At 38.7% G+C, this 25151-nt stretch overlaps 1 protein-coding gene across 5 annotated transcripts; it reads left to right on the top strand.

Annotated features, from left to right (window-relative positions):
- The first annotated feature begins 179 nt into the window (after positions 1-179).
- On the top strand, positions 180-24847 carry ZBTB37 (zinc finger and BTB domain containing 37). Of its 5 annotated transcripts, none has more exons than XM_037506450.2 (5): positions 180-245; positions 796-994; positions 2035-2994; positions 4380-4479; positions 4665-6350. In XM_037506450.2, the coding sequence occupies exons 3-5, from the start codon at positions 2072-2074 to the stop codon at positions 4677-4679; spliced, it is 1038 nt and encodes a 345-aa protein (XP_037362347.1). In that variant the 5' UTR covers positions 180-245; positions 796-994; positions 2035-2071; the 3' UTR covers positions 4680-6350. The 5 variants fall into 5 exon arrangements, with proteins under 5 accessions (XP_037362347.1, XP_037362348.1, XP_037362345.1 ...); XM_037506448.2 differs by lacking the exon at positions 4665-6350 and adding an exon at positions 8865-24847 and having other exon boundaries at positions 182-245; positions 2038-2994; XM_037506447.2 differs by lacking the exon at positions 4665-6350 and adding an exon at positions 8865-24847 and having other exon boundaries at positions 182-245.
- Positions 24848-25151: the final 304 nt, after the last annotated feature.

The raw sequence follows: 25151 nt of genomic DNA, 5'->3' as shown, positions 1-25151 counted from the left end.
CGCGGGTGACGCAGGGCTCCGCCTTCCTGCCGACAGATGAGGAAAAGAAGAAAGGGGAGGGGGCGTGAGGGACGGAAAGCGCTGGGGGAGGGGGGAGGGGGGAGGGGGAGGGGGGAAAGAGGGAGGGGGCGGTGTAAGGGTGAGTGATTTCCTTCCGGCACGTCGCCCGCTCCGGGGGAGGGGGTGGGGGGTTTCACTTCCGGGACGGTGTTCCGGCCCATTCCGGCCCATTTCCACCCCCGGAGGTAGGTGCTGCTCCTTGACTGGCCTCGGGCCCGCACGCCCGTCCGGCTGCCCTGCCCCGGTGCCGCTTTGCCCGGTCTCCGCCGCAGCCTGCTCCCGGGGTTCTCAGCCACTTCCCTGTCCCCTCCCCCCCACCCCCCCGAGGCAGTGGGAGACCTTCCACCCCCTTGGCCCAGGGCCGGGCTGAGCCGCCGGACCCGCCCCCTCGTCGGGCCCCTCCTTCTGGACCCCGGGATGGGCGGCCCCCTCCCCCACGCAGCCCGGACACACCCAGATACACACACCCACCTCTGGGCAGCTCCCCGCCCGCCTACGCCTGCCGCCTGGACCGGGTCCCGGGGCGCCGCCCCCTTCCCGGTCCTTCACCCTCACCTGATTGCTCGCTCGCTCGCTCCTCGGCCGCCCGCCCTCCGTCCCCGCGCCTTCTCGGCTCCTGGGTGGCTTCGCGCCGCTTAGCCGGTTCCCCGCTCCCCATGCTTCCTAACGCCGGCGGAGGCCGCTCAAGTCTTGGAGTGGCCAACCCCATGCGGTTCCCGATTCTCCCTCTTGCAGCTCTCACCCCTCCAGTGCCGACGGTAAAGAAAGACTTTACTCCAGGGGCTTCCTTCTCACTGGGGAATTGCCGGAAAAAGCAAACAAAAAAAAGGCGCTGGTGTAGGCTCCAAAATAAACATCTGAATTCATGATGGCATCGACAGTGGCTCTTATTGGATTAAAAGTTTCAAAACAAACAAAAACGCTTTGGAAAAAGGTCAGATTGGCTAAAGTTGGTATTTGAAAGCAGTGTATACACTTCCTTGTTTACTGATAAGTGTGTTGTATATTGTGAGCTTGAAGTTTCAATTTTTAGGTTACTCTGAAATACCTTCTAGTACCTGCATATATATGGAAGCACATTGGGTTCAAGTCAGTGTCATCGTGTTGGTGTTTGTACAATGCTATGGACCGCCTTTGAAGACTGTAGGATGCAATTGTAGACATAGTGTTTCAATATTAAAGAAAAATGTAAAAATGTTGGCCATACTTGGTAAATGCTCTATTTTTTTTTTTTTGCCAACTTTGAGGAACTAAATTCCAGAATCAACGTATCCTTGGCACACTGAAATATCCAATTTGTAATTTAAATAGAGGCAAGTTTAGCCTTCCTAATTCTGAGAATGGACTTCATCAAATTCTCTGCATCTTGATTGAGTCCTGACACAGCTGTCACATTTTTCCTAACCTTCAGTTTGCCTCAGTCTTAATTCCTTAAAGCAAATTCTTTTTTGTGAGGGGTCTGACTCTTAAACTGAAAAATAAGAGTTTATGTTCATCTGACTTATTTATTAGTCACTTTATAAAATAATAAACATAAACTATGCAGTGTTTGAGGAAATACTGAGAAGTGGTATAACTAAGCAGTCCATCTCAGGATAATTGCATTTACTCAAAAAGCTTATTTCTGCCCACCAAAATAAAAGTTGTCTCCAGATTTTATGTTCAGTATACTTTATGATTAATACTTTAAAAAAAAAGCTGTCACACCTACTTTTTTCTCCCGTCCTCTATTCTGTTGGAACTCTTTTTTGATACTACCTAACTTAGTAAGGAAAGTTTGGTCGTAGCTTGAATTTTTGGTTGTAACTATATCTATCGTTGAAAAAGCTAAACTAAAAAACTGCTGGTACTTCTTTTCCATATGTTTACTTGGAGATTTTGAAATTTGCCAAATGTTTTTAAGTGGATTTGTCTTGGAAAATATGAGGGGAGTGAAATCATAATTATTAACGAGAATATGATTTCCTCTTTCAGCAGGGTTGAATGCCTGCCTGCACCCTCAGGCACGACCATGGAGAAAGGTGGGAACATACAACTGGAGATCCCTGACTTCAGCAATTCTGTCCTGAGCCATCTAAACCAGCTGCGTATGCAGGGCCGTCTCTGTGATATCGTGGTCAATGTGCAAGGACAAGCTTTTCGAGCTCACAAAGTGGTACTGGCTGCCAGCTCCCCCTATTTCCGGGATCACATGTCCTTGAATGAGATGAGTACTGTCTCCATCTCAGTCATCAAGAACCCTACTGTTTTTGAACAGCTCCTTTCTTTCTGTTATACAGGGCGAATCTGCCTGCAACTAGCAGATATCATCAGCTACCTGACAGCTGCCAGTTTTCTGCAGATGCAGCATATTATAGACAAATGTACACAGATCCTGGAGGGCATTCACTTCAAAATTAATGTGGCTGAGGTTGAAGCAGAATTAAGTCAAACAAGGACAAAGCATCCCGAGAGACCTCCAGAGTCTCACAGGGTTACACCAAATCTAAACCGCTCCCTTAGCCCACGACACAGTGCCCCAAAGGGAAACCGGCGGGGCCAGGTTAGTGCAGTGCTCGATATCAGGGAGCTTAGTCCTCCAGAGGAGTCCACCAGCCCTCAGATAATTGAACAGAGCTCTGATGTAGAGAGCCGGGAGCCCATTCTTCGGATCAACCGAGCAGGACAGTGGTATGTGGAGACAGGAGTAGCAGACCGAGGGTCCAGGAGTGATGATGAAGTTAGGGTACTTGGAGCAGTACACATCAAAACTGAAAATCTGGAGGAATGGCTTGGGCCTGAAAATCAGCCTTCTGGAGAAGATGGAAGTAGTGCAGAGGAGGTCACAGCCATGGTGATTGACACCACAGGCCATGGGTCTGTGGGACAGGAAAATTATACTTTAGGGTCTTCAGGAGCCAAGGTGGTTCGACCAACCAGCAGTGAGATTGACAGGTAAGATTTGTTTTGTTTGCCCTTTTAATGGCTCTTGTGCAGCCACTAAAGCAGGCCCTCTGTGTGACAGAGAGCATTTTCCTTGATTGTTCTTAGCCAAAATAAGTTGATGTTGGGGAAATTGGAAGTATACCAAAAGACTTGCATTCCTATTTTTTTAAAGCAGGAAGCTTCTAGTCCTGAAGTGTTCACAGTGTTGTGAGAACAGTGGTAAAGTTAGACACTTCCATGAATCAGAATAGCATCTGCAGCCACACTAGGATCAGTATTTGCCAGGGCTTCCTCTGGATTCCAGGCAGGGAGCTGAGCATCCGCTGGGAACCTGGCAGCTTTGCCCTCCCTTGGTATGTTATCACACAGGTAGGTGGCCTGGGGGGTTCACTAACCTATATAGCATTGTTTACTTTTCTTTCCTCTCGCTACCAATTAGAGGATGTGTAGTACCAGCAGTGATTATTCTTGTCAAATTAGTATAATCATAGTAATTTCAAAGAAAGACTTTTTGGATGTTTTTCTTTCCTTTTTTCACTTGTCACTTGAGCCTGTCTTCCCTGTTTTCTTTCACTGCTGACTGCTGCTACCACAAGCCTGAGAGTCTTGTTTTCACCCATGTGACTATGTCCTATGCTTTAGATTTCTCTTTCTCGTTCAGTACAGTTGTTAGAACATTTCTTTTTGGTGGAAATAGCACTAGCTTTAATCTAAGTCAAGGGAAAAAAAGATATATCACCCACTTAGATTAATAGTATTTGTTCTTGTCCTCTCAAAAGTAAATTAAAATTGGCTGTATGAAGAGTGAAAATAAAGAAGCTATTACTTTGGTTCACATCTGGTCTTGAAAGATATATACACCACAGCTTCTGGTATAGGTGGTCTTGTGTCCTTCATAATTAAAATATTCTTGGGCACTATATAATTATTGTCCTCTTATATTAGAACTTTATCAGTATTAATAACTTAAATGCAGAAATTTTTAATCTCCATGATCTATACCAACAGCTTAAATTACATAACAGGTTACCATGGGACCTAAGGAAACAAGCAACCAAAAACCTAATAGTGATGTAGAAGAAACAAAATTATAAATGCAGTTTTAATTTATTTTTTTTATGGTCTCTTAGTACTAACATAAGGATGGAAGATTATATTTAGTCTTAGCCTGTGGGCCATCTGCCTTGTCATTTTGTTTCATAAATATACTAGTGCAAAACTTTCTTATTTCAAATCAGATCTTACACCAACTCTGTGAAAGTATTTCTTAGTAATCTGTTGTTTAGTTTGTTCCCCTTTCTTCTGCCATGTTTAGAGAGTGTAAATGGCACAATTTTCAAAGTCTTTTGACACTACTTTGCTATTAGTCTCCCCTTTTATTCCTCTTCTGACAGATTTAGCCCCTCTGGCAGTATTGTTCCCTTGACAGAGAGACACAGAGCCAAAAGTGAGTCTCCTGGGAGAATGGATGAGCCTAAGCAACCTAGTTCCCAGGTATGTAGTTTGGATTTACGGTTGATGTATTGGAGCTATATTGATGTACTGAAGAAATTGCCTCTGTGTGTGAACAGAATATAATGCATAAGAAAAGAGATGTAGGAAAGGTAACAGTGGCCCTGTTAAATACATACACTATTTGTTACTTTTTTCCCCCTCTATTCTTACTTGTGAGCATGCAGGAAATACACTTTTGATATCAGCAGATTGGGAAATAGAAAAAGATAACAAGATGTGAACTCTTTCCTGATAATTGGAACCAGACTGTAGTCTTGAGAGTAATAAAAATAACCCCTGAAAACTACATGCAGGTAATTTAGGATTTGGGATGGAGTCTCATTTTGTACCGATGGTTATAAAACTATAATAATGACTAATTTATGTGGTATTACACATTTGCAAATAAATTGCTTATGCATTTTTGTGAGTTTGCTATTTTGGATGCTTTTATCTTTTCATTTATTTTTTTCCTGGATCTTTGTTAGACTAAATTGTTATAGAAGATGTTGAATAAAATGATCTCTGCTGTTTTCTTTGCATTTCTTCTTCACAAGAAGTGTGAGTAGTTGGTTGATCTTTTTATCGGGTTTTTTTCCTCACAAATATATACCATTGAAGATTGATTTTTTTTTTAAGATGATGAATTTATAAAGTAGAGCACGATAAATCGTAAACACTCTTGCTCTAAAAAGGAAACACTGGTAGATAGATTGCATAGCTAATTTTATTTGTTTCTGTGATATTCTGATATATTTGTAGATTTTATCTAATCTTTTACATATTTATTGTGTACATAGTATAGTAACAGCAGCCATACATTGTTACAAACTCTATTTACTTATCATCAGGCTGTTTTTTTCAGTACTACAAAAGGAATTGTGGCTGTTACAAGGGAATTTTTTAGTTTTAATGAGGTGTTAGAGAAAAGTTAGAAACTTAGAGGAAAAGTATATTTTTCTTCCCATCTCTCAAATAGGTTGTGATTATTATGCAAATAAAGTGCATTAAACAGACCTTACAGCTAAATGGGGGGCAATAAGTTTAACAAATACACAAATCACATATAAACTGTTTAGATTTCAGTAACAGTGATGTGGGAATAGAAGTGCTTAAAAGGGAATTTCTGGAATCAGTATCCACTTCAGGAAAGTTTTAATCAGGAGAGTGTAAATACAGTTTTTAAAAAAATAGCAAGGGATAATTTAATTCCTGTGTAGATGGAGTAGAGACAAAAATTGGAATTCTCCAAGGGCGTTTACCTGACTGAAGCAGAAGGTACAAGCTACAAAGAAAAAGGAGAGACTAATATTGTCTAGAGAATGTATGAGAGATGAGTTAACATATGCCTTAACATGTGAAAGTTTATTATGGTTAATCTCTTTACCAGTTATTTTTTCACTGCCACAGAGAACCAAAACAGGACATGGTCTGCATTACATATCTTGATAGACTAGTACTTCCTGATTATTAGGGTGAACAGAACCCTAATGTTACTCCTTTACTCAAAAACATGCTGCTGTTTTTTTGCTTTTGTACCACATGAAAGTTAAAATACTTTGCCAAATTTTCCATGCTTTTCCTACCATTCATCAGCATTCATTCTCTGCCCCAAACAGGTAGACTTTCTTTTTTTTTTTTTTTAAGATTTATTTTTTATTTATACAAGAACCAGGGTACAGGCCAGAGGCACATGGGAGGGTGAGAGGATTCACCAGAGGCAGAGCAGGGAGCAGAGCAGGCAGATGACCGAAATATACTGCTGAGGGGAGCAGTGGGCGCAACAGGAGAGGTCTGCCACGCCATGTGGGAATCTCCCTGGCCAGCCAGGAATCGAACCAGCGCTGCAGAGGCTGCGTACAGCTTCACAGCACTGCGCTCAACTCTGCACCACCGGGGAGGCCCAAACAGGTAGATTTTCTGTATGTCAGAGCCACATGTTCTTTTCTGGTGTCTGGGTCACCCAGCGCCCAACCTTTGAAATAGATACTATTATATTCATGTACAGAGCAGTTAAATATTGTTCTTACCCCCTCTAGCTTTCAGGTACAAGGAACCTATCATTATGTTATGTATTAAATACAATGATTATTTAGGTTATTAATGTCAGATTAGATAAATTTAAGGATATACTTGATCAATATTAAGAAATTATTGGGACTTTTTTAGGTATAATGGTGGGATTAGATTATATTAGGAAAAACATCCTTATTTAGAAGTATGTATTAGCATTATTTATGGATGAAATTATATTTCCATTATAATATAATTATAATGAAAATATAAAATAAAAAAATAATTATATTTTTATCCTAAAAATATAATTATATTTTTTGGATTTTCCAAAAGTGGTATGAGAAAGAAGAGAAATAGGTGAGGGTAAATAAAAAACAATCGTGTGGTATTTGGGTAATGGGGATTTAACATAGTGTTCTAAGATTTTTAATAAGTTTAATACTGTATTATCTGACTTTCATAAAGAAAGTAAATTAAGGGCCTCCCCTGGTGGCGAAGTGGTTGAGCGCTGGGTTGCGAAGCTGCCTGTAGCCTCTGCAGCACCAGTTTGATTCCCGGCCCCACCCCACCCCACCCCCCACCGGGTCCCACATGGTGCACAGACCTCTCCTGCCGCGCCCGCTGCTCCCCTCAGCAGTGTCCTCCCTCTGTTTGCCTGTTCTGCTCCCCGCTTTGGCTCTGGTGAATTCTCTCACCCTCTTGCGCTTCTGACTGTACCCAGTGCTTGTATAAATAAATAAATAAATCTTTAAAAAAAAAAGGAAAATAAGTAAGTAAATTAAAAAGAAAAGGAAGGGCCTCCCTGGTGGCATGGCGGGTTGCGCCACGCTGTGAAGCTGTCCGCAGCCTCTGCAGCATGGGTTGTATTCCCAGCCCGCCAGGGAGCAACGCACATGAAATGGCAGCCCTCTCCTGGCTCGCCCGCCTCTCCCCTCAGCAGTGTCTTCAGGCCGTCTGCCTGTTCTGCTCCCCGCTCTGTGTCTGGTGAATTTTCTCACCCTCCTGTGCCTCTGACTGTACCCCAGTTCTTGTATAAATAAATCTTAAAAAAAAAAAAGGAAAGGAAAAAATTTAAAAATAAAAAAAAAATCAAGAAAACAAAAAGTATTTTTTACAGTAACTTAAAGGGGTAGTTATCTAACAATAGAGTTCTAAGTTTTACAGTTATCTCTTGTTTAGTGTTATAAGTAAGTTAATTATCATGTAAGAAATTGGGAGATATCTATAAACTAAGAGATTGAAGGAATAATACATAAATTAGATTATTTAAGTTAATTTGCTTAAATCAATTCAAAACCACTATAAATAATAAGTGTATAAACTTAGCTTATATCTCTGTACTGTATTTCAAACATTACTATAAGCAATTTGAAAGTAAATTAGCAATATCATTAGGAATATGTATTTTCTATTTCTCTGGTTTTTGTTCATGAGTTTTAATCAATTTGTTCAGAGGGCAAAATCAGAAAAAAGTCTTACACTTCTTCATCTGTGGTGCCTATCATTGTATTTGGTGCATAGTAGTCATTCAGTTCAGTAAATATGAGTATCAATTTGTGAAAAGGTTATAGGAAGAAATAAACAAGTTTGTAAATTCATATCTTAGTTTATTTTCTCCGGCTTTTCTGCCAGTTTGCTGAGGTCAGTTCAATTGAGTTGTCTTTAGATTGAGACTAATATGTTGGTATGGTATTTAATATCTTGGGTGAAAAGGATTGTTACCTAAAAATAAATTTATGCATTTTTCTAAAGCTCCTTGCTGTTTGGTAATAATGATAATGCCATAAATGTATTTTATAATATGCTTACCGTAATGTATTTTGTACTGTCAGGTATAGCCATTAATCACATTACTTGTGGTTATTTAAATTTTAATTGAAAGCAATTAAAATTAAAAATTCAGCTCCACAGTTACACTAGTCATATTACAAATGCTAGTAGCCACACGTGGCCAGTATTAGATGGTACAGATTGTCAAAGATTTCCTTCAACATCACAGAAAGTTTAATTGAATCAGCATTGTCTAAGTACCTACCTGATTGTCTAGACTATAGTTGCAAGAGTAGAATTCAGGAGTATGGTATATAGATTCATATTCACCTATAATTGTAAAATAGAACATTTAACAGGGATTTAATAAGCATTCAATCAGCCAGAAAATATCTTTATTGTCTTGCTCTTTTATAGTAATGAAAGTGTCCTCAATTTTTTAAAAAAGTATATTAACATTTTTATTTTTTGGTAGTAATCAATTTGTGTTTAGATTGCTACTAAAAATAACCATTTCGTATACTAACAGAGGTAGAGATATATTTCATTTCTTTAATATGTACACTTAATGGTATTCTTATTTTCCTCACTTGGCACAGGTAGAAGAGTCAGCAATGATGGGAGTAAGTGGCTATGTGGAATATCTCCGAGAGCAGGAAGTATCTGAGAGGTGGTTCCGGTACAACCCACGTCTCACCTGCATCTACTGTGCAAAATCTTTCAACCAGAAGGGGAGCCTGGACCGCCACATGCGCCTACACATGGGCATCACACCGTTTGTTTGCCGCATGTGTGGCAAGAAGTACACTCGGAAAGATCAGCTAGAGTATCATATCCGCAAGCACACAGGCAACAAGCCCTTTCACTGTCATGTTTGTGGCAAAAGTTTCCCCTTCCAGGCCATCTTGAATCAGCACTTTCGCAAAAACCACCCCGGCTGTATCCCCCTAGAGGGGCCTCACAGTATATCCCCTGAAACAACTGTCACATCTAGAGGACAAGCTGAGGAAGAGTCACCTTCACAGGAAGAGACAGTTGCTCCTGGGGAAACCGCCCAGGGCTCTGTGTCTACCACTGGGCCAGATTGAAACATAGAGGGGGAGGGGGCAGACCCTCTTCCCCTTTGGGCCGTAAGCTGCCAGCATCAGGGCCACGGGCTGGTACTTAGATTCACAAAATGCCACATCACTAGACCGGAAGATGCTCCCAAGATGTTGCCAAACTAGAGGATCAGCAACATACACAAAAGCACTAAAGGTTCTTCCCCTTCTTCCCACCTCACACTTTGGAAAATAATCAAGCAAATCAACTTTCTAATTCAGGGATCAACAGCCTTGGTTTGTTAACTTTATAAGAAATTTTTTAACAAAACAATGATAAGTGGTGATTTATCTACGTCATGTTTGAATACTGTACTTTGGTTCATATCATCATGGTGGCTGTATTTGCCTAGCTCTAAAAAATGCAGCAGGAGCCTTGGTCATCTGAACCAGCTGCCACAAGAAAGGAAGTAACCAATATGGTGATGATGAGGAGGAATTTCTCCTGTTCCTTCCCTGCCAGAACATGCAGTTTCACGTTTCAAGAAAAAAGAAAAAATCCTAGTGGTCCTTGTTTTGAAAGGTTAGACCTCATCTTTGCCCTGACTAAGGCACCTGGTACTTTGCCTGATTGTTTCACATAAGCAGCCATCTTGGAGCAGTGTTCTGGTGGGTGACATCGCCTGAAGCACTTTAGGCAGCAGGAAGTGACATGTACGGTAAAGTCTTCGCAGTAGCTACTGTGCATTTTAGAGTACCTGTTGTCTTCAGAAAGAGGTGTTCCCAGTAGGTACTGTGCATTTTAAAGTACCTATTTGACTTCAGAAAGAGGGGAGCAGGGAAGGAAGTGTTTTTGTTTTGCAAATATCGAACAGCACAGAGCCAAACTGCAACTTTCTGATTGGTGTTTGTAAACCATAGTGCTCATATATCTTTGGGTGTTAAGGAAATGGCTCTAGTCCAGATGAATCAATGTGTTAGGCTGACTACCAAAGTTTCATCCTATCTCTTCAGCTAGTTTCACATAACAGCAATATTGTACATCAAAATATCACTTTCCAGTGAAATGAGCCTGGATATTTTTAAATCCACAGGTGTCCATATTTGATAACTTTTATATGAAGTTTTAAACACATTTTTTCTGCAATATTGTGGTTGAAGAAATTCAACACTGATTCTCAACCACAATTCCATTTCCTTCAACATATGGAATAGTTTATATTTTCAGTCCTATAGGAGAACCTCACTAAATCTGTCTCATGTCTGCAAACCTAGTAATTCATAAACTAACCACCAGCAAGTTGCTGGTGACTCCAAGAGCTTTGCTTTTTAATAATACACTACAGGGCATTTACCAGAGAACATCATGCACAATCACGTTGCAATAAATGATCAGCTTTGATCAGGTTTGGTTACTTAATCATTCCTAAGATTTTTAAAACTTTAAGGGACCTTTTTGGTAATCTGGGTATTTCTGAGATTCTTAATCCAGCAGAGAATCAGAAAGAACTTACCAAATATATAGAGCTTTAGATGCCCTGTCCGCATGCGGAGAATAAAGGAGGAGTATTAAAGGATGCAAGCAAGTAGATGCTTACAAGTTACAGTGCAAATAGAAAAGAGAAAAATCTCTAGCTTCTCTTAATTGATCATTAATGTTAAAAGTATTAAAATATATAGTTTAAGAAATTGTTTTGGTGCTGAGGCATAGATGATTGTATAGATTAAGGAGAAGGGCTGAGCCATTTGTGAGATTGTCATAATGTGCTCCCTTCTTCAGAATGCTTTGTGGTATGTAGAAAGGTGGATAGAAAAGAAGCGTTTCTTTGATGATAGAACGTTAGAACACAAAGGGTAACTCTTAAGCTAAGAATTGCACATAATTCGTATAGGCTACACAGTATCACTAGAGAAAGTTATTTTCTTTCTTCTGGGAAAACAGAAACATGTCTTTCAGTAGGAATGTAATGCTACCATTTGATAAGAGGCTACCTTTAAGGTAGTGTTGAAGCTGTGGGAGACATAGATTGGGGCATTCTCTAGTTGGGCAACAGCCTGAGAGTAAAAACTGTCACCTAGAGCCTTCTTAGGGACCAGCAGTGCTCTGTGCCATAGAAATAGTGGAGTTGGAATTAGGCTGAAATCTCTAGGGAAACATTTTAGTTAGTAATCAAGGCTTTCAATAGACAAATTTTGGCATTAGTAATTAGGCAAGGAGGTGAGAATACAGAATATGTTGCTTTAGATGGAGCTTTGAAGCCTACCAAAAAATTTTTCAAGTCCATCTACTTTTGAAAAGTAGTATACTGGAAAGTTTTTTTTATTGCTTTGCTTGTTTCTTATATTTTATGTGGAAAAACAGCTTTTTAAACTATTACCAAATTTTAACGGTGAAGTGCAGTAATTTCTGTAAAGGGAGACTTTGCAGCATTTGTCAGCACTCAATCTAGGTTTAGCAGCAAAAATTGAAGTGCTGTGCCTATATGTTGGGTTCTCCCCACACCCCTTCATTCCCCTCCCAATGGTTTTTTGCTGTATTGATATTGTGAATAGAATGGAGTGCTTCCAGTGCACAATCACATTTGCTGGTTCTATCCTCTTAATTGACCTAGCCTGAATCCATGAAATCCATGAAAATTCAAGCCAGGCTAACTGTTTTAAAGTTTCTGAAAGTAATTTCCCCATTTTAGGTAGGAAGAGATACTACTTTCTAAATAATTATCCGATTCCCATCACTGTGACATTGTCCTAGTTCTTAGCTAACATCACTGTAGGGGCATAGGAGTTAGTAGTATTCTGTCTGCTCTAATGAATAGCTGTATTGGTGTGTGCACAGAAGATACCTCTCTTAAGGTTATACTAAATGGACTTTAGCAAATGCTAAAAACTCATTACCAAATCTTAACTTGCACATGTCACCTTGTGGAGGGAACTGCATTAACAGAGCTAAATCATCATCATTAAGTGCTTTAATGCTGTGAAACAGCAAATAATGGGACTGTTTCCATTCATTGAGTGGCACTTAATAGCAAAGGAGCTACCTACTATTCGCAGCATAAGAAGAGAGATGGCAATATAGTAATCTTTTATTCTAAGCAAAATCTTTTACTCTGAACTCTGATAAGCAGTATAAAATACAGCGTTGGCCTAACAGTAGCACTGTACTTAAGCAGAAAGGCTCTTTCTAATGACTTGTTCTCACTTTACTCAGAACCATATTTACCTCTGAACTGAGTTGAGTTTTAAAGTTGCAAACTACCCCCAACCCATTTCCTTATACCAGGTAGTTAAAGATAATCTTGAATATGTAAAAATAAATTAGTTCCCAAAGGATAGATATTGGAAAGGAAGGGCTATAGCATTAAGGAAAGTTTTCTTGTTCCTTTGTTTTCAGAATTTTTAATGTTTCTGATTCTGTCTTCACCAGTGAAACTGGGTCTTCCAAAAATGGTGTTTCAACAGAAATAACCATTTTCCCTCTAACTTCATAGTTGAAACTTAGCCTTGATTGGACGTGTCTGATGGGAGAGTGAAATAGTGAACTTCATACTCAATTGCTGAGTCCCCTTTCATCAAGAAATAACTTTTAAATTGTTTGGCTTTTACTTGACACTGATTGTGTTTTTCTTAACTGGTGAAAACTACATTTTGTTTGACTAGGAGATCTAATACAAGAAACAAAAGCTGTGAGTAATGGAAAAGACATTAATTGAGCAGAGACAAAAAGCTTAATTATAGTGAGAAAGCATTTAATCAGAAGGGAGTTGCAATCCTGGAAGTTTTCCTTTTTCATATTCAACAGATGTGTTTTTTCTTTTTCAAAATGTCCTTATCAGTGTTCTCAGTTGTTCAAAAAATAAGCGATGGGTCTTTATTGAACTTCAGCCTTTGAAAATGGGGCCCTTATGCCATGTGGGAAACAGTGTAAAGTATTTGAAATACTTTGGTTACTGAGATATAGAAAAGGGGACTAGTGGTTAAGTCAGGTAAATCCCTAAATTTGAGGGGCTCCCCCTTAGCAAAGTATATTTCTAGGATTTATGGATTAGATCTGCCTTGGCAAACTGTAGTCCCCAATCCAAATCCTGAGGCCACCTGTTTGTATAAAGGAAGTATTACTGGAATAGGGCCACACCTGTTCATTTAGGTGTCATTTGTGGCTACTTTGTATTCTAATGACGGAGTGGAATACTTGTGACAGAGACCACATGGCCTGCAAAGTCTGAAATACTGTCCAACACTTGATGCTCAGAACTTGCCAATACCTGAAGTAGATTTCAAAGAATTCCCTCTCAAATGTGTTGGTCCTGCCATTTCACTTTTATAGTAGTTGGGTTGAGGTTGATATAGATATATGTGTCACATATGCATATATGCGTATATATATGCATCAATTTCTTGAAAGAGTTTGCCATCCTTTTCGAGATCCTTTTTTCATAATGCTCTGTGCTCCTTATGATTCTCATTGTCTAGAAACATTTAGATAGGATTTATGATTCATTCTTGCCTTAAAGGTGCATTAATTAAAGGTAAATTAAATTTAAAGATAAAGTCTAGAATAGTGCTTATAGATGTAACAAAATGATTCTTAAAACTAATTCCCATGCATAGTAATGTATACTTAAGTGGGTACCATGTTCACATAAAATACTATAAAAAATACATTTTTGTAAGTAAATTTGCCCATTCCTCTGAGTCTGCTTGAACTGGTTTGCATAATGATGGCAAGAATGAACATATTCCTGCTAGATTTAAAACTCTGTTATGAATAGGTGGTTTGATTCTAACCCAAAGTACTGCTTTCCTAGATTAGAAACCTCTTCCTCTTCCATGTACTATAAATCTTTTCATTTCAACTTCCTCAAGTAAACTCATTCATGTGGAGTAGTAAAAAGCCAGACCTTCCTTATTCTTTATGAATGTCTTAAAACATAATGAAACATCTGGGATTTCAAATTCTTCTTAAACTGATCACCCAATTTCTGCTCTGTTTGTAATTTTTCTAAATCTGTATTGGTCCAAATTATACTTGCTTTGTGAATGCTCATTTGTGCCTAGTGTTCACATTAGCTTATTTATACCAGATGTGGAAGAAATGGAAACTGTTAGGGTGATAAATAGCATTCCTTGCAAGAGGAGAATGTCACTGCACCCCATTTGGCAATAGTGCATGGATTTCTGATTTAAATGTATTTACCCAGATAGTGTTCTAAACTGATACAATAAGCCAATTTGATTCCTACTTTGTTGTGAGCTCTACAAACACAGACTAGTTTGGATGAGTGACCTAGCCTCTTACAGAGCACCCCTTCACTAGGCATTTTATTCTTAAAGTTGCCTTTATCTAAGTTGGATATTAGTGTGTTCATGACATACTGGTGAGTAATTGATAATCTTCATCTGTAAGGTTCCAGAATATCTGCCTAGGTTAGATCTGCCTTATTTTAGAGCACTTTTACTCGTAGTAATAGTGGGCTCTTGAGATTTTGGAGTGTTGCTTTTCTGCTTAACTTGGGATTCTGATTAAACTGGGATATAGGATTTATAAAAGAAATTGAACTAGGGAACCCAGGGAATCATTCGTCTGCCTGCAACTCTATTTGATAGATGTCATTTAAATATGAGTTAATTGAAAACAGTGAAGTTTGCAAGCATTACTTGATAATTACCAAACTTATTTTTTGCCTTTCTTGCCTTCAATCTCTTTACCTGTTTTCAGTCTTATCCTTAAGTTATGCTAGTCTTTTTGCTTTTCAGTAAGTAGGCTTTCTTGCTCAGGACAAGCCAAAGTTAGATGCTGTGAGTACAGTTGACCCTTGAACATTGAGAGGATTGGGATACCAAACCCAATAGTTGAGAATCCACGTATAATTTTTAGTTGATGTGCTGTAATTGAGGAGTCAATCAACCAACAATGCATTTGGATGAACATGTGAATGTGTAACGGGGCACCACAGTGTAACAGAGGGCTGCAACCCTGTTACAAATGCAGAACTTGCAGATGAAAGTGTCCACATTTCAAGTCTATGTTCTTCAGGGTCAACTGTACTTTGAAACACCTGACTTAATTGCATTCCATAAAATGTAATTATTGAAACTAACATTGATATCAAGGCCTGAAAGATATCTGAACAGACTATACAATTTTGTTATGACGGCAGACTGTCTTTTCCCTCAACTCTGAGGAACAGCAATAACTGAGATAGCAAGTACTACTTGAAATACATGTTATCTTCACAGAGGGTACATATGTAAATAAATTTCTTCTATCTTCCCCATTATCTATATAATAAATACCTCCCATCTTAACACAGTTAAGAAAGGCCCACTAGTTCAAATAGTGGAAGCTTTAAACAACAAAGCTAAGTTTTAAAGACAGCAGTAAAGGAAAAAATATTTTTTTTTCTAATGCTTCTTTCATGTCTACTCATTAAGTCCTCTTGAGGAGGCTAGAATTTACCTTCCAGTTAAGAGGAATATATGTGCAGCCTCTCATGGCCAACAGCACAATTGAACATACTGTGAATCTTACAATTTGAATTAATCCATGATGCCAGAAGTCAAAGAATCTCATGGGGAGATGTTTTCTAGTCAGTGAAATCACTTATCTTAAGTGATAGGTAGTTTACAGGAAAATATGTTACATTTGATAGCAGACAGTGCGCTTGAGGTTTATAAAACACTGATTTTAGCCATAGTTTGTATGTGACTTTTCCTGTACTGGAAAAGTTCTGGATGTACGCTTTTTAAAGCCTGCAGTTTTCACTGAAGAGATAAAATATCAAAATGAAGGGGACAGAATTAATTGTACTAATTGCTTTAGTGACATAATTGCAGTTAATCCTCAAAAATAGTTCTATGAGATAATAACTGTACAATTGAAAATAGCGGATCTTTTTTGAATATCAACTGTGGGCCAGGCACAGTCCTGTTTGTTCACATCTGATGACTATCTAATCCTTATGTGACAGTTCTGTTAGGGTTTTGACTGTTGTCATCCTCATTCTACACAGAAAAAACTGAAACAGGTTAACCCAGGCAGTCTAACACTAGAATTGAACTTTTAATAAACTATGTTGCCTTTAGTAGGTGTTAGTATTCTACATTTTATAGCTAAGGAAAATTATGAACCCAAGGTTACACAATGGATAAATTGCAGAACTAGTATTTGCCAATCTGATTCCAGAATCCAGACTCTCTCCAGTTTATAATATTGACTGTTGACTTCCAGGAGTTGGGGTGAACTGGAACATACAATACTCAGTAACAGTAACATAACTGCTTGTAATGAACTTTTAATTCAAGCATAGATAATCAAAAGATTCCTTTAACAGAATGTAGTTGAACTCTGAGCAGACAATGAATGGTGAATATTCCCTGGAGGCAATGCCTACTGCTTCAGAAGTGTTATCCATTTGTTAGGTCTAATTGTGAATGAGTTGCTACCAAGGCAAAAAATGAAAGAGAGCATTCCAGTTATCTAGTGCTGTGTAACAAACTACCCTAAACTTTAGGGACTTAAAACAACTTATTGATGTTGTGAATGAGAAATTCAGGAAGAACTCCTCTAGACAAGTCTCTTGCTCTCTGTGATTACCACTCAGGTCTCTTGGGGTATTCAGAGGTGATTGGACAGTTCTGGACTGTCCAATATGACCTCACTCTCATGCTGACTTCCTGGTGTGGAGGCCTAGAAGGTTTACACTCAGCAGGGGTCTTCTTGCCTCTCTGTGGAGTTGCAGGGACTCTGTGGTCTCTCCATCAGGATAGGTGGACTTACAAGAGGACAGCCCAGGCCTCCAAGAGGCTGGGCAGAAGGTGCCAGTCCTCTCACAGGACAAGTATAGAGCTGACAGTCATTGCCATAGACTGTTGATTAAAGTCACAGGTCCCAGATTCAAGAAGCATTACCACTTGATGGAAAGTATGCAAGGATTTGGAGCCATTTTTAATTTGTTGTAGGTAATGTTAGGGTTTTTTTTTTTTTATTTATCTTGACTAATATGTTCATTTAGGTCAGTTGTTTGTGCCATTGAAACCATTTATTATATGTAAAGGAGCCAGAAGAAGAATGAAACAAATACCTGGAGTAGATTTCATTAGCTGCCTGCCCCCTGAGTTTCATTTATCTTATTGCAAAATGTCCAGTTTTACTTTTGTTCTGAGTTGTGTACACTTGCATGTTTTGTTTTTTGTTTTTCTGTGAAGCCACAGTAACTATATATATGCTGAGCCAGAAATACTCTAGCGGGAATCAAAAGCCTACTGTTACAGAACTTAGTTTATTAAAGATATCACCTGTATTTTAAGTTTACAAATAGGTGAAAACTCCTGTGGTATGGGACATTATATGGCTACTAAATCTCTTTCAACAGGAGTTTCTTTTGCATGGTGAGATTAATGATATTCTTTAGAAAATTTCAAGTTTTGCCTGCTTATCCTACTCCCTTCTCTACTACTAACCAACCACACTGCCTCTAGCACAACTGTGCTAGATAGATGATAAGTAGGTTCATGCCATTTTTATTACCTTTTGTATGAAAAAATCCATTCCCAACTTTACATGTTGTTCATCTTTTAAAATTAATAATTGGTACAGCGTCTCTTACCTAAAATAACAACTCTTTGAGGTTCTTTGATTTTTGGCTGTATTTGTCAGATTTAGGATGCTTTATTTAACTTTTTGCTGTCTTCTAATAATTAGACTATTACCGTCTTCAGAATAGGGCAGAGAAATTCTGTACTAAAAAGTGATCACACTGAAATCAGTACAATTTGATAGGGGAAAAAAAAACCAGTTTGAGATTATCCATCCATTCCATGTGCAGAGAATTAGCTGTGAGGGCTTCTTCCTGGTTAGCCCTAGTTACCATATAATTAGATCTCTGTTCCTAGGTCAGGTTCCAAGAATTGCAAATACAGAAAATAAAAGGGGTTCTCAGGGTCAGAAACGTAATTTAGGGCTCTACAAAATGCTGGGACAGGAAAAAGGTATTTTTCTCTTTGGTATTTGTAGTTGAATAACTAGGGATGGATTGTTTGAAGCATGTAGGAATCAAGATTAATTGGATTTTTATCATGTACAGATTGGGGCCAATTTTAATGACTAAAACTAAATGAGCCTGAACATTTTCTTTTTGAGCCACATTTCTACTCTGGTGAACTTTAAAGTCTACCCTTTGTGAGAGAGAAAGCCTTTGAAAATATATTCCCAGGGAATGAAAAGTCACATGATAATCTATGGAGATGTCTGTTTTCCTGTTCTTTACATCTCTTTGGACCCTCCTTTAGATTCTCGGTGACTCTTAAGTTTGAAGTCATCCAGTGGTTGCATGAAAATTCAGTACTATGATCTTGAATTGTAAATGGGGACAAAATCAGAAGGATGGGAACTAGTAGGTTGACAGAATATTTATTCTTCAGCATCTCAAGTCTAAACCATTACAAGCTAATCATAGCAATCTGAGTGAATAGAAATTTCTTAAGGTTTAGATTTCTGTTCTTAGCTACATCTTAAAGCAGATGTTTATGACATATTTGAAGATGATCTACTGAGTTTCCTTTAAAGCAATAGAATCCTAACTTTAGTGGTTCTTCAAGAACTACTGCAGAAACAGAATGACAACACAGGGAACAAACCGTAAAAATGTGTTTCCTCTGGAAGCCAAGATGCTAAACAGGTCACTAAGAGTGTGACTAAAATCCACCTCTAGAGTGGCTATCTGAGTCAGATAGCAGAAATATGTAGAATTTATATGGTATTTCTGATATTTTTACAAAAATAATTTTAAATCATGTAACTTGAAGTTTAAAAAAAAAATGAGCCTGTTTTCTTTTTGGAAAATGGGCCCAATAAAAATAACACTAATATAATTCAATTGTATATGCATGTGCATTGGACACAGAGTGGTATACTAAAGATAGTTCATGCAAATAACTTTTGTGAAAAGTTTGACTATTTTCTTAATACCTTTCTTCATAAATGTATGTTTATAAATATATTTACTCATCCACTATGATCTTGATAGCTTAGAAGCATTTTGGTAGCTGTATCATTTGATTCTAAAAATCAGATCCCTAGCATAGTAGGGTAGGAGAGCTTTTTGTCGCTTTGTTTGTATTTTAGCAAAGAAAATTATTTCTTGCACTTTCTATTTATAAAGATGTTATAACACATTGCACCCACTTAGTGCATCTGTTCATTAGAGACAAAAGATGTAGGTCTTAAAGTGAAATGTGTGTTTAAAAACCTGGTGAAAGGATGGACCTCAAAAAAACAAGCTTGGCTTTGATCCACCTGAGAAGGGTGGGGTAAAATATACAGTTTAGATTGAAAATAGCTTTTGGGCTAGGTGTGCAGTTGCTGCAGGTTGCAGTATTGTGAGTTGCCAGCTGTATGTATGTGATTTCATGTATGTATGTGAGAAAAAGGTGTTTGATGAAGGCAGATAAGTCAATGTAGACCACGCTACCTCCCATTAAAGACTGAACATAGTCCGAGATCGCCCTGTAGCCCCTGGGGCTGGAGGCTGGATTGCTCAGTCTCGGTCCACCCCATTCTCTTTTGTACTCCCTTCAGCATCTCTACCTCTGAGCACTTGGCTGAAGAGAGAGTATAGTTTTCTGTAGCAAGCAAAGTTAGACCTAAAATATTAAGGCTGCAGATCTAAATTCTTATCATGTTCAAATGTTAACGTTTGATTTGGTTGCCCAAATCAAACTGGCAGAACACTTGGGTTTAATGCTTTTATCCATTGGTTCTTGTTTGGCGGTAGTAGCCAGAGGAAATGGAGGCTTTCTGTTTATTTTTAAAGATGCACCCAACTGCTTTTAATGATGTGAAAAATTGTTTGAATCCTGAATTCAAATTTTTTCATTTGCGGTCCATTTTTGGAGGACTGGAATATTAGTCACATTTTTACTATACCGAATCTTCTGCCAGTACCTTGCCATGCATGGATTTTTGGATGACCTGACTTGCTTTTTGTCACTCCAAAAAAAGATATTCCTGTTTTTAATGCAGATTCTGTTATAGTAGTTAAGATGTCCTTGCTTGAATGTTGTGTCAGGAAATTCATTTTCAGTAGTAAAATGCCGCTAGGCAGACCACTTACTCTTCAATCCAGTTGTAGCACTCACTGACTTGCTATTTGGGGCACTAGTACACTGGGCCAATCAGGTTACCTACCTTTTGAACACTTGTTACCGCTGAGGAATGATTGTTTAGAGATATCACGGAATGCGTCGCGCCTTTTCATCTTAATGCACTGGCAGGTTATAATGTCTAAACAAGGATTCTTTGGTTAAGAGTGAAAATGAGAGATGATCCATTTTTTCACTTTTAGAGGTTGGCATCTGTACTTTAGGTATTAGCTGATAAATACTTACTTTCCAGGTGAATGGGCAGGGCAAGTGAGCATGCAGATAATGTGAAATTCCAAATAATTAGACAAGCATTACTCAGAGGTGACAACTGATATATAACTTCTGCCACATTACGGTATGAATGAGGCAGTAAAACCATGTGAATCTATTCACCACAGCTGTTTTTTTCCTAAGTATATAATAATTCTTAACCCGTAAGCTATGCTGTATTCTAGACTCAGGAATCACCTCCTGCTTAGGCACATTCTTCCCTCTGACTTATCTTTTGTTTGTGCCAGGGTTTCTTCCTATGCTGGTTTTACTATAATACCGTAACTTACTGTTGGTTTTGTGGCCTTTTATGGCCAAAGTGATTTATTTAAAAAGAAGACAAGTCACAAATGTAGAGGTTATTTGATTGCGGCATGTTAAAATGATGAATCTGGCTGGAGTGAACACTGGCCTTAACGCTTCCTGCTGCAGAGCCAGTTGACCTAAACCAGTAGTTCTCCATCTTGGCTGTACATTAGAATCACCTGGAGCCCATTCCAAGTAGTCATATTTAGTTGATTCGCTGTGCAACCTGAGCTTTAAAAGCTCCTTGGAGGATTCTAGTGGGCAGCCAGGGTTGAGAATCACTGTCTAGGAGATCCTTAGTGGTCTTTGGCAGGATAACCTCAATCTTGTTCTCTTTTTGTCATTAGATACCTTCATATGTATTCCAGGCATGACTCTGAATTTAAAGCTTACAGTGGGTCAAGGCTCAGTGGTAAAGTGGATCATCTAGAGTGATTCTGGAGAGAAATGTTGCCATCCATCCACTTACCTCTCTATACCAAATGCAAAGTATTAATAAGTAAGCAAAACAGATGTTCAAAGTCTGTTCTTGAGAATCCTCTTTCCTTGGCTTATGTGGTTTGAATGGAAATTCCTCAACTCTGCTGAAATAGAGCCCTTGAACTTATTAAAAGAGCCAAGCCCAAGCCTTCTGAAGTGATTTCTAATTGTCAAAGGAACAGGTAGCATTGTTAAAGTTAATGGAGAAAAAGAAATCCTTTCTGGGGTGATGGTTATACATTTATTATTCGTCTCTTAGCCTGTTTTCTAAGTGGGATTTTAATGTAAAGTGACTTTCACTTTTCCTTGTTTCCTTGTGAATGATATGCACTAGCTAAAGCTTAAATATTTCTGAATTTTATATAAAATGTGAAATGAGTCATTTTAGCATCTTTGCTCCCAGATATCAGAGTCCTAACCCAGGAATTCCCAAATGAGGTTCCCTATCTTTTATTCTTTCCACCCCAGGCAGTTAAGGTACCTGCACATGGCAACTTCACACAGGTTAATGGGAAGGGGAGAACTGTTTGATTATCCTTAAAAAGTGAGAACCACTGTTCAAACTAGCTACCAATGATTTCTAATTCATGAAATTTTGTTTAAAAGCACTTCAAATGTAGCAGAAACTGCTGAGTGGATTTTCAGCATTATACAAATTTTTATTCTTTGATACTGATAATGTGAATATCAGACTGCTATCAAATATCAAAATAATTAAATTTCAAATGAGTGGTGTGCTGGAGGAGAAAAGTGGGTCAAGAGAAAGATTGGTTACTATGAGGACTGAATTTGCATCAGGCTATGAAGTTTTATTAAAATCACACTAAGGCATGGCTATTTGCTTAACATGCTTTAGCATACTTGCTACAATGCCAGATCAAGTGACTTAGGAAATTGGTGAGGGCTTCTTAATATTGGTTGAAATAAAAAAGCAGTAGTTTGGGGGACTTGTAAGCATCCAGAGAATAGCCCCTTTATCGGGTTTCATACTGAAGAACATTTTGGAGTACTGTAAAATATTACATTGTTGAGCTATATGCAGATCATACCACACTGGATTTTAACATTTTAAAGGGGAAAGTAGAGGAAAAGGATGGGGAAGTAATGGTAAAAGATAAATATATAAACATGTACCATATTTTAAGTAAGGAATGAAACATTCCCTATCAGAAATTCTCTGTCAGGACTGTGAAGTTTAGTCTTTCTGCCCTACTGGGTTGGTTTGCTGATTCCTCTTGAACGTTTAAGAAGTCCTTTCTGAAACAGCTAAACAATTGCTTGTCTGACTGTAGCTTCTCCCCCTTTCCCCATCCCCTACCCTCAACAAAAGAAAAACATTCCCAAACTAGAAGCAAAAGAAGTGTGCTCCGTCTCAGTCCATTAACTTTTCTTCTGCTGTAGTCTTTGATCAGGTTTTTGCCTATTGCATTTTGTGATCTAATGCAGGACTTAAATGATGGTTCAGTCAGGAACCAGTGCTTCTCCTTTAAGAAATTTTAGTATCAGAGCTCTCAATTTTTGGCAAGTCAGCAGAAGTGAGTAAAGGGAGAAATAGAAGAGCACTTAAATTTTCTGACTCCCCATGATTTCAGGTTGGGTCCCACTCATGCTCTGCCCCTGAGAGAAGACTAGGGGTTCAAAGAGAGAAACGTCAGTGTAGCAGGAATGTGGTTTCCTTCAGACGGACATAATCTGAAAGAAATCCTCCTAACTGTTTTCTATGGTGCTTATATGGTGGGTGACAACTGTCCCCATCTCCCTGTCCCTGGCACTGTGCCTTCCCACTGGTCACTGTGAAAAGCAGATCACACTGGACTCAGAGGCCAGAATCCAGGACAAGTTCCCCCTTCTCATCTTGAGCCCATCACTTCTTCATGCAGCTGATAATGTAGCATTTACTCCTCTTTGGAAAACTCTTGGGGTTGTCCCCCAAGAAACAGAAAAGCATTTAAAGGAAAACAGAAAAAAAGATTCTGGTGGTAGCTATCAAAGTAAGAGAGTATAGGAAAATTTCACTTCCTCTCAGTTGATATTGAGAGATAGCAACTATGTCTCCTCTTTCTGAGTTTTTAAAGGCTACCATAATATTTATAAACAAGAAACATATGAACATTTTTTCACAACTTCCTAAGGATTCATATTAAACAGACAATCAATTTCTAAAATGTTATCCCTGAAAGGGAATGAAATAAGAGTTTTTAACTATAGGAACCCACCAGTCTTTTTTTGTCCTTGGAAAAAACTAACATTTGAGGTTTGTATCTTTCATGTTAAGCGATTACTCCTTTAGTGAAGATGCCTCAGAAGTCAGTGAGCCAGGAGGGCACTCTTGTCCTGTGAGGGTGCTGGGCTGGGCTGGTGCATCTTACTTCCTTAGAGAATATCTGTTTTTATTATGACCTTAATTATAAATACCTATATATAGGAATAGGATTTTTCTCCGCCCCAACCCTCTTTTAATCATTATCACTTAAGTGTAAACCATACCTTCCCTCACCCCCCTTTTATTGAAAAAAAAAAAAAAAAGAAGAAGAAAAAATGCACTTTAATTCCTAAGAAGAGTGGCTGTTCCTGGCCTTGAAGCCAGATTACTTCAGGAGGAGAGTTGAGGAGGGAGAACTCCTGCCAGACCCTGTGAAATGAACCAAATTCTTTAATGTAATAGCATCTGTTTTTAAACTGCCCCCTACCCCTGCCAAAGGGGAAAGGAAACAACTAAAATGGACAAGTTCAAAATACCTACCCTGATTTTACAAGTTTCACTGGGAAAAACATCCAATATTAAGCTATTTGCTCAGCTCCCAAATTATGAGAAACTTCTGGGGTTTGTGGGAGGCCGAGATTTTTTAAAATTAAAAGAGGCAAGTGAAAACACACGCTAAAGTAGGACCCTGGTTTGTGTCATTTCGAAGTCATGACTTGTTCTTGCCCTTAATATGACAGGTATTCTCAGTCTCTCCTCCTGTAGATTCTGTCCTTCCCCTGATGACAAGCCAATAATAGTTCTTGGTGGGGTTGCATGTCTCTTAGAGCCCAGGAGCCCTGTTGTGTCGGGGGAGGGGGGAGGGCAGGTGGGTGGACAGAGACTGGGGTTGGGGGAGGGACATTAGAGAAAGAGTGAAGATATGGGTTTATATAAACATATTTAAAGCAGTTTAGCAAAAGCTTTCTCGTTGAACAGCTTTAAGAACAATGTGAATGAAATCTTAGCAACTTGGTTAGTAATCTGAAAAGTCTATAAATGTATACTTGAAATTGTTTGTATAAAAATACATTTTCCTCTTTATTTTAACACTGTGTAAAAGAACATTATGCATGTGAGTGGTTTGAGAATTAAATGATTTAATACTCAGATTTGAATCTGTCTTTTATGTATATGGAGTAATTAATTTTAAATTTGTGAATGCTTGTAGTGCGATGTGAATACCAAGATTGTAAGCACCCACTCTGCCCTGCCGGATTCCTGCCCTCTTTCAAGATGCAGTGGCATAGCTCCCTTTTTCACTTTCTGTTTTTAAAATTTATTTTATTTATTTATGCATACAAGAACTGGGGTACAGGCCAGAGTTGCAGGGGGTGAGAGGATTCACCAGAGACAGAGTGGGGAGCAGGACAAGCAGATCTAGTAAGATATACTGCTGAGGG

This window comes from Talpa occidentalis, unplaced genomic scaffold, assembly GCF_014898055.3.
Source record: "Talpa occidentalis isolate TD23 unplaced genomic scaffold, MPIMG_talOcc4v2.1 talOcc4.12, whole genome shotgun sequence".
NCBI lineage: Eukaryota > Metazoa > Chordata > Mammalia > Eulipotyphla > Talpidae > Talpa > Talpa occidentalis.
Note: the sequence above shows the minus strand (reverse complement) of the source record. Positions and strands in the feature narration are given on the sequence as shown.

Coding starts and splice junctions, on each gene's coding strand:
- ZBTB37 (XM_037506449.2), top strand. CDS start 2,072: ATGGAGAAAGGTGGGAACATACAACTGGAGATCCCTGACTTCAGCAAT. Junction 2,995..4,379: donor ACCAGCAGTGAGATTGACAG/GTAAGATTTGTT, acceptor CTCTTCTGACAG/ATTTAGCCCCTCTGGCAGTA. Junction 4,480..8,864: donor CTAAGCAACCTAGTTCCCAG/GTATGTAGTTTG, acceptor CACTTGGCACAG/GTAGAAGAGTCAGCAATGAT.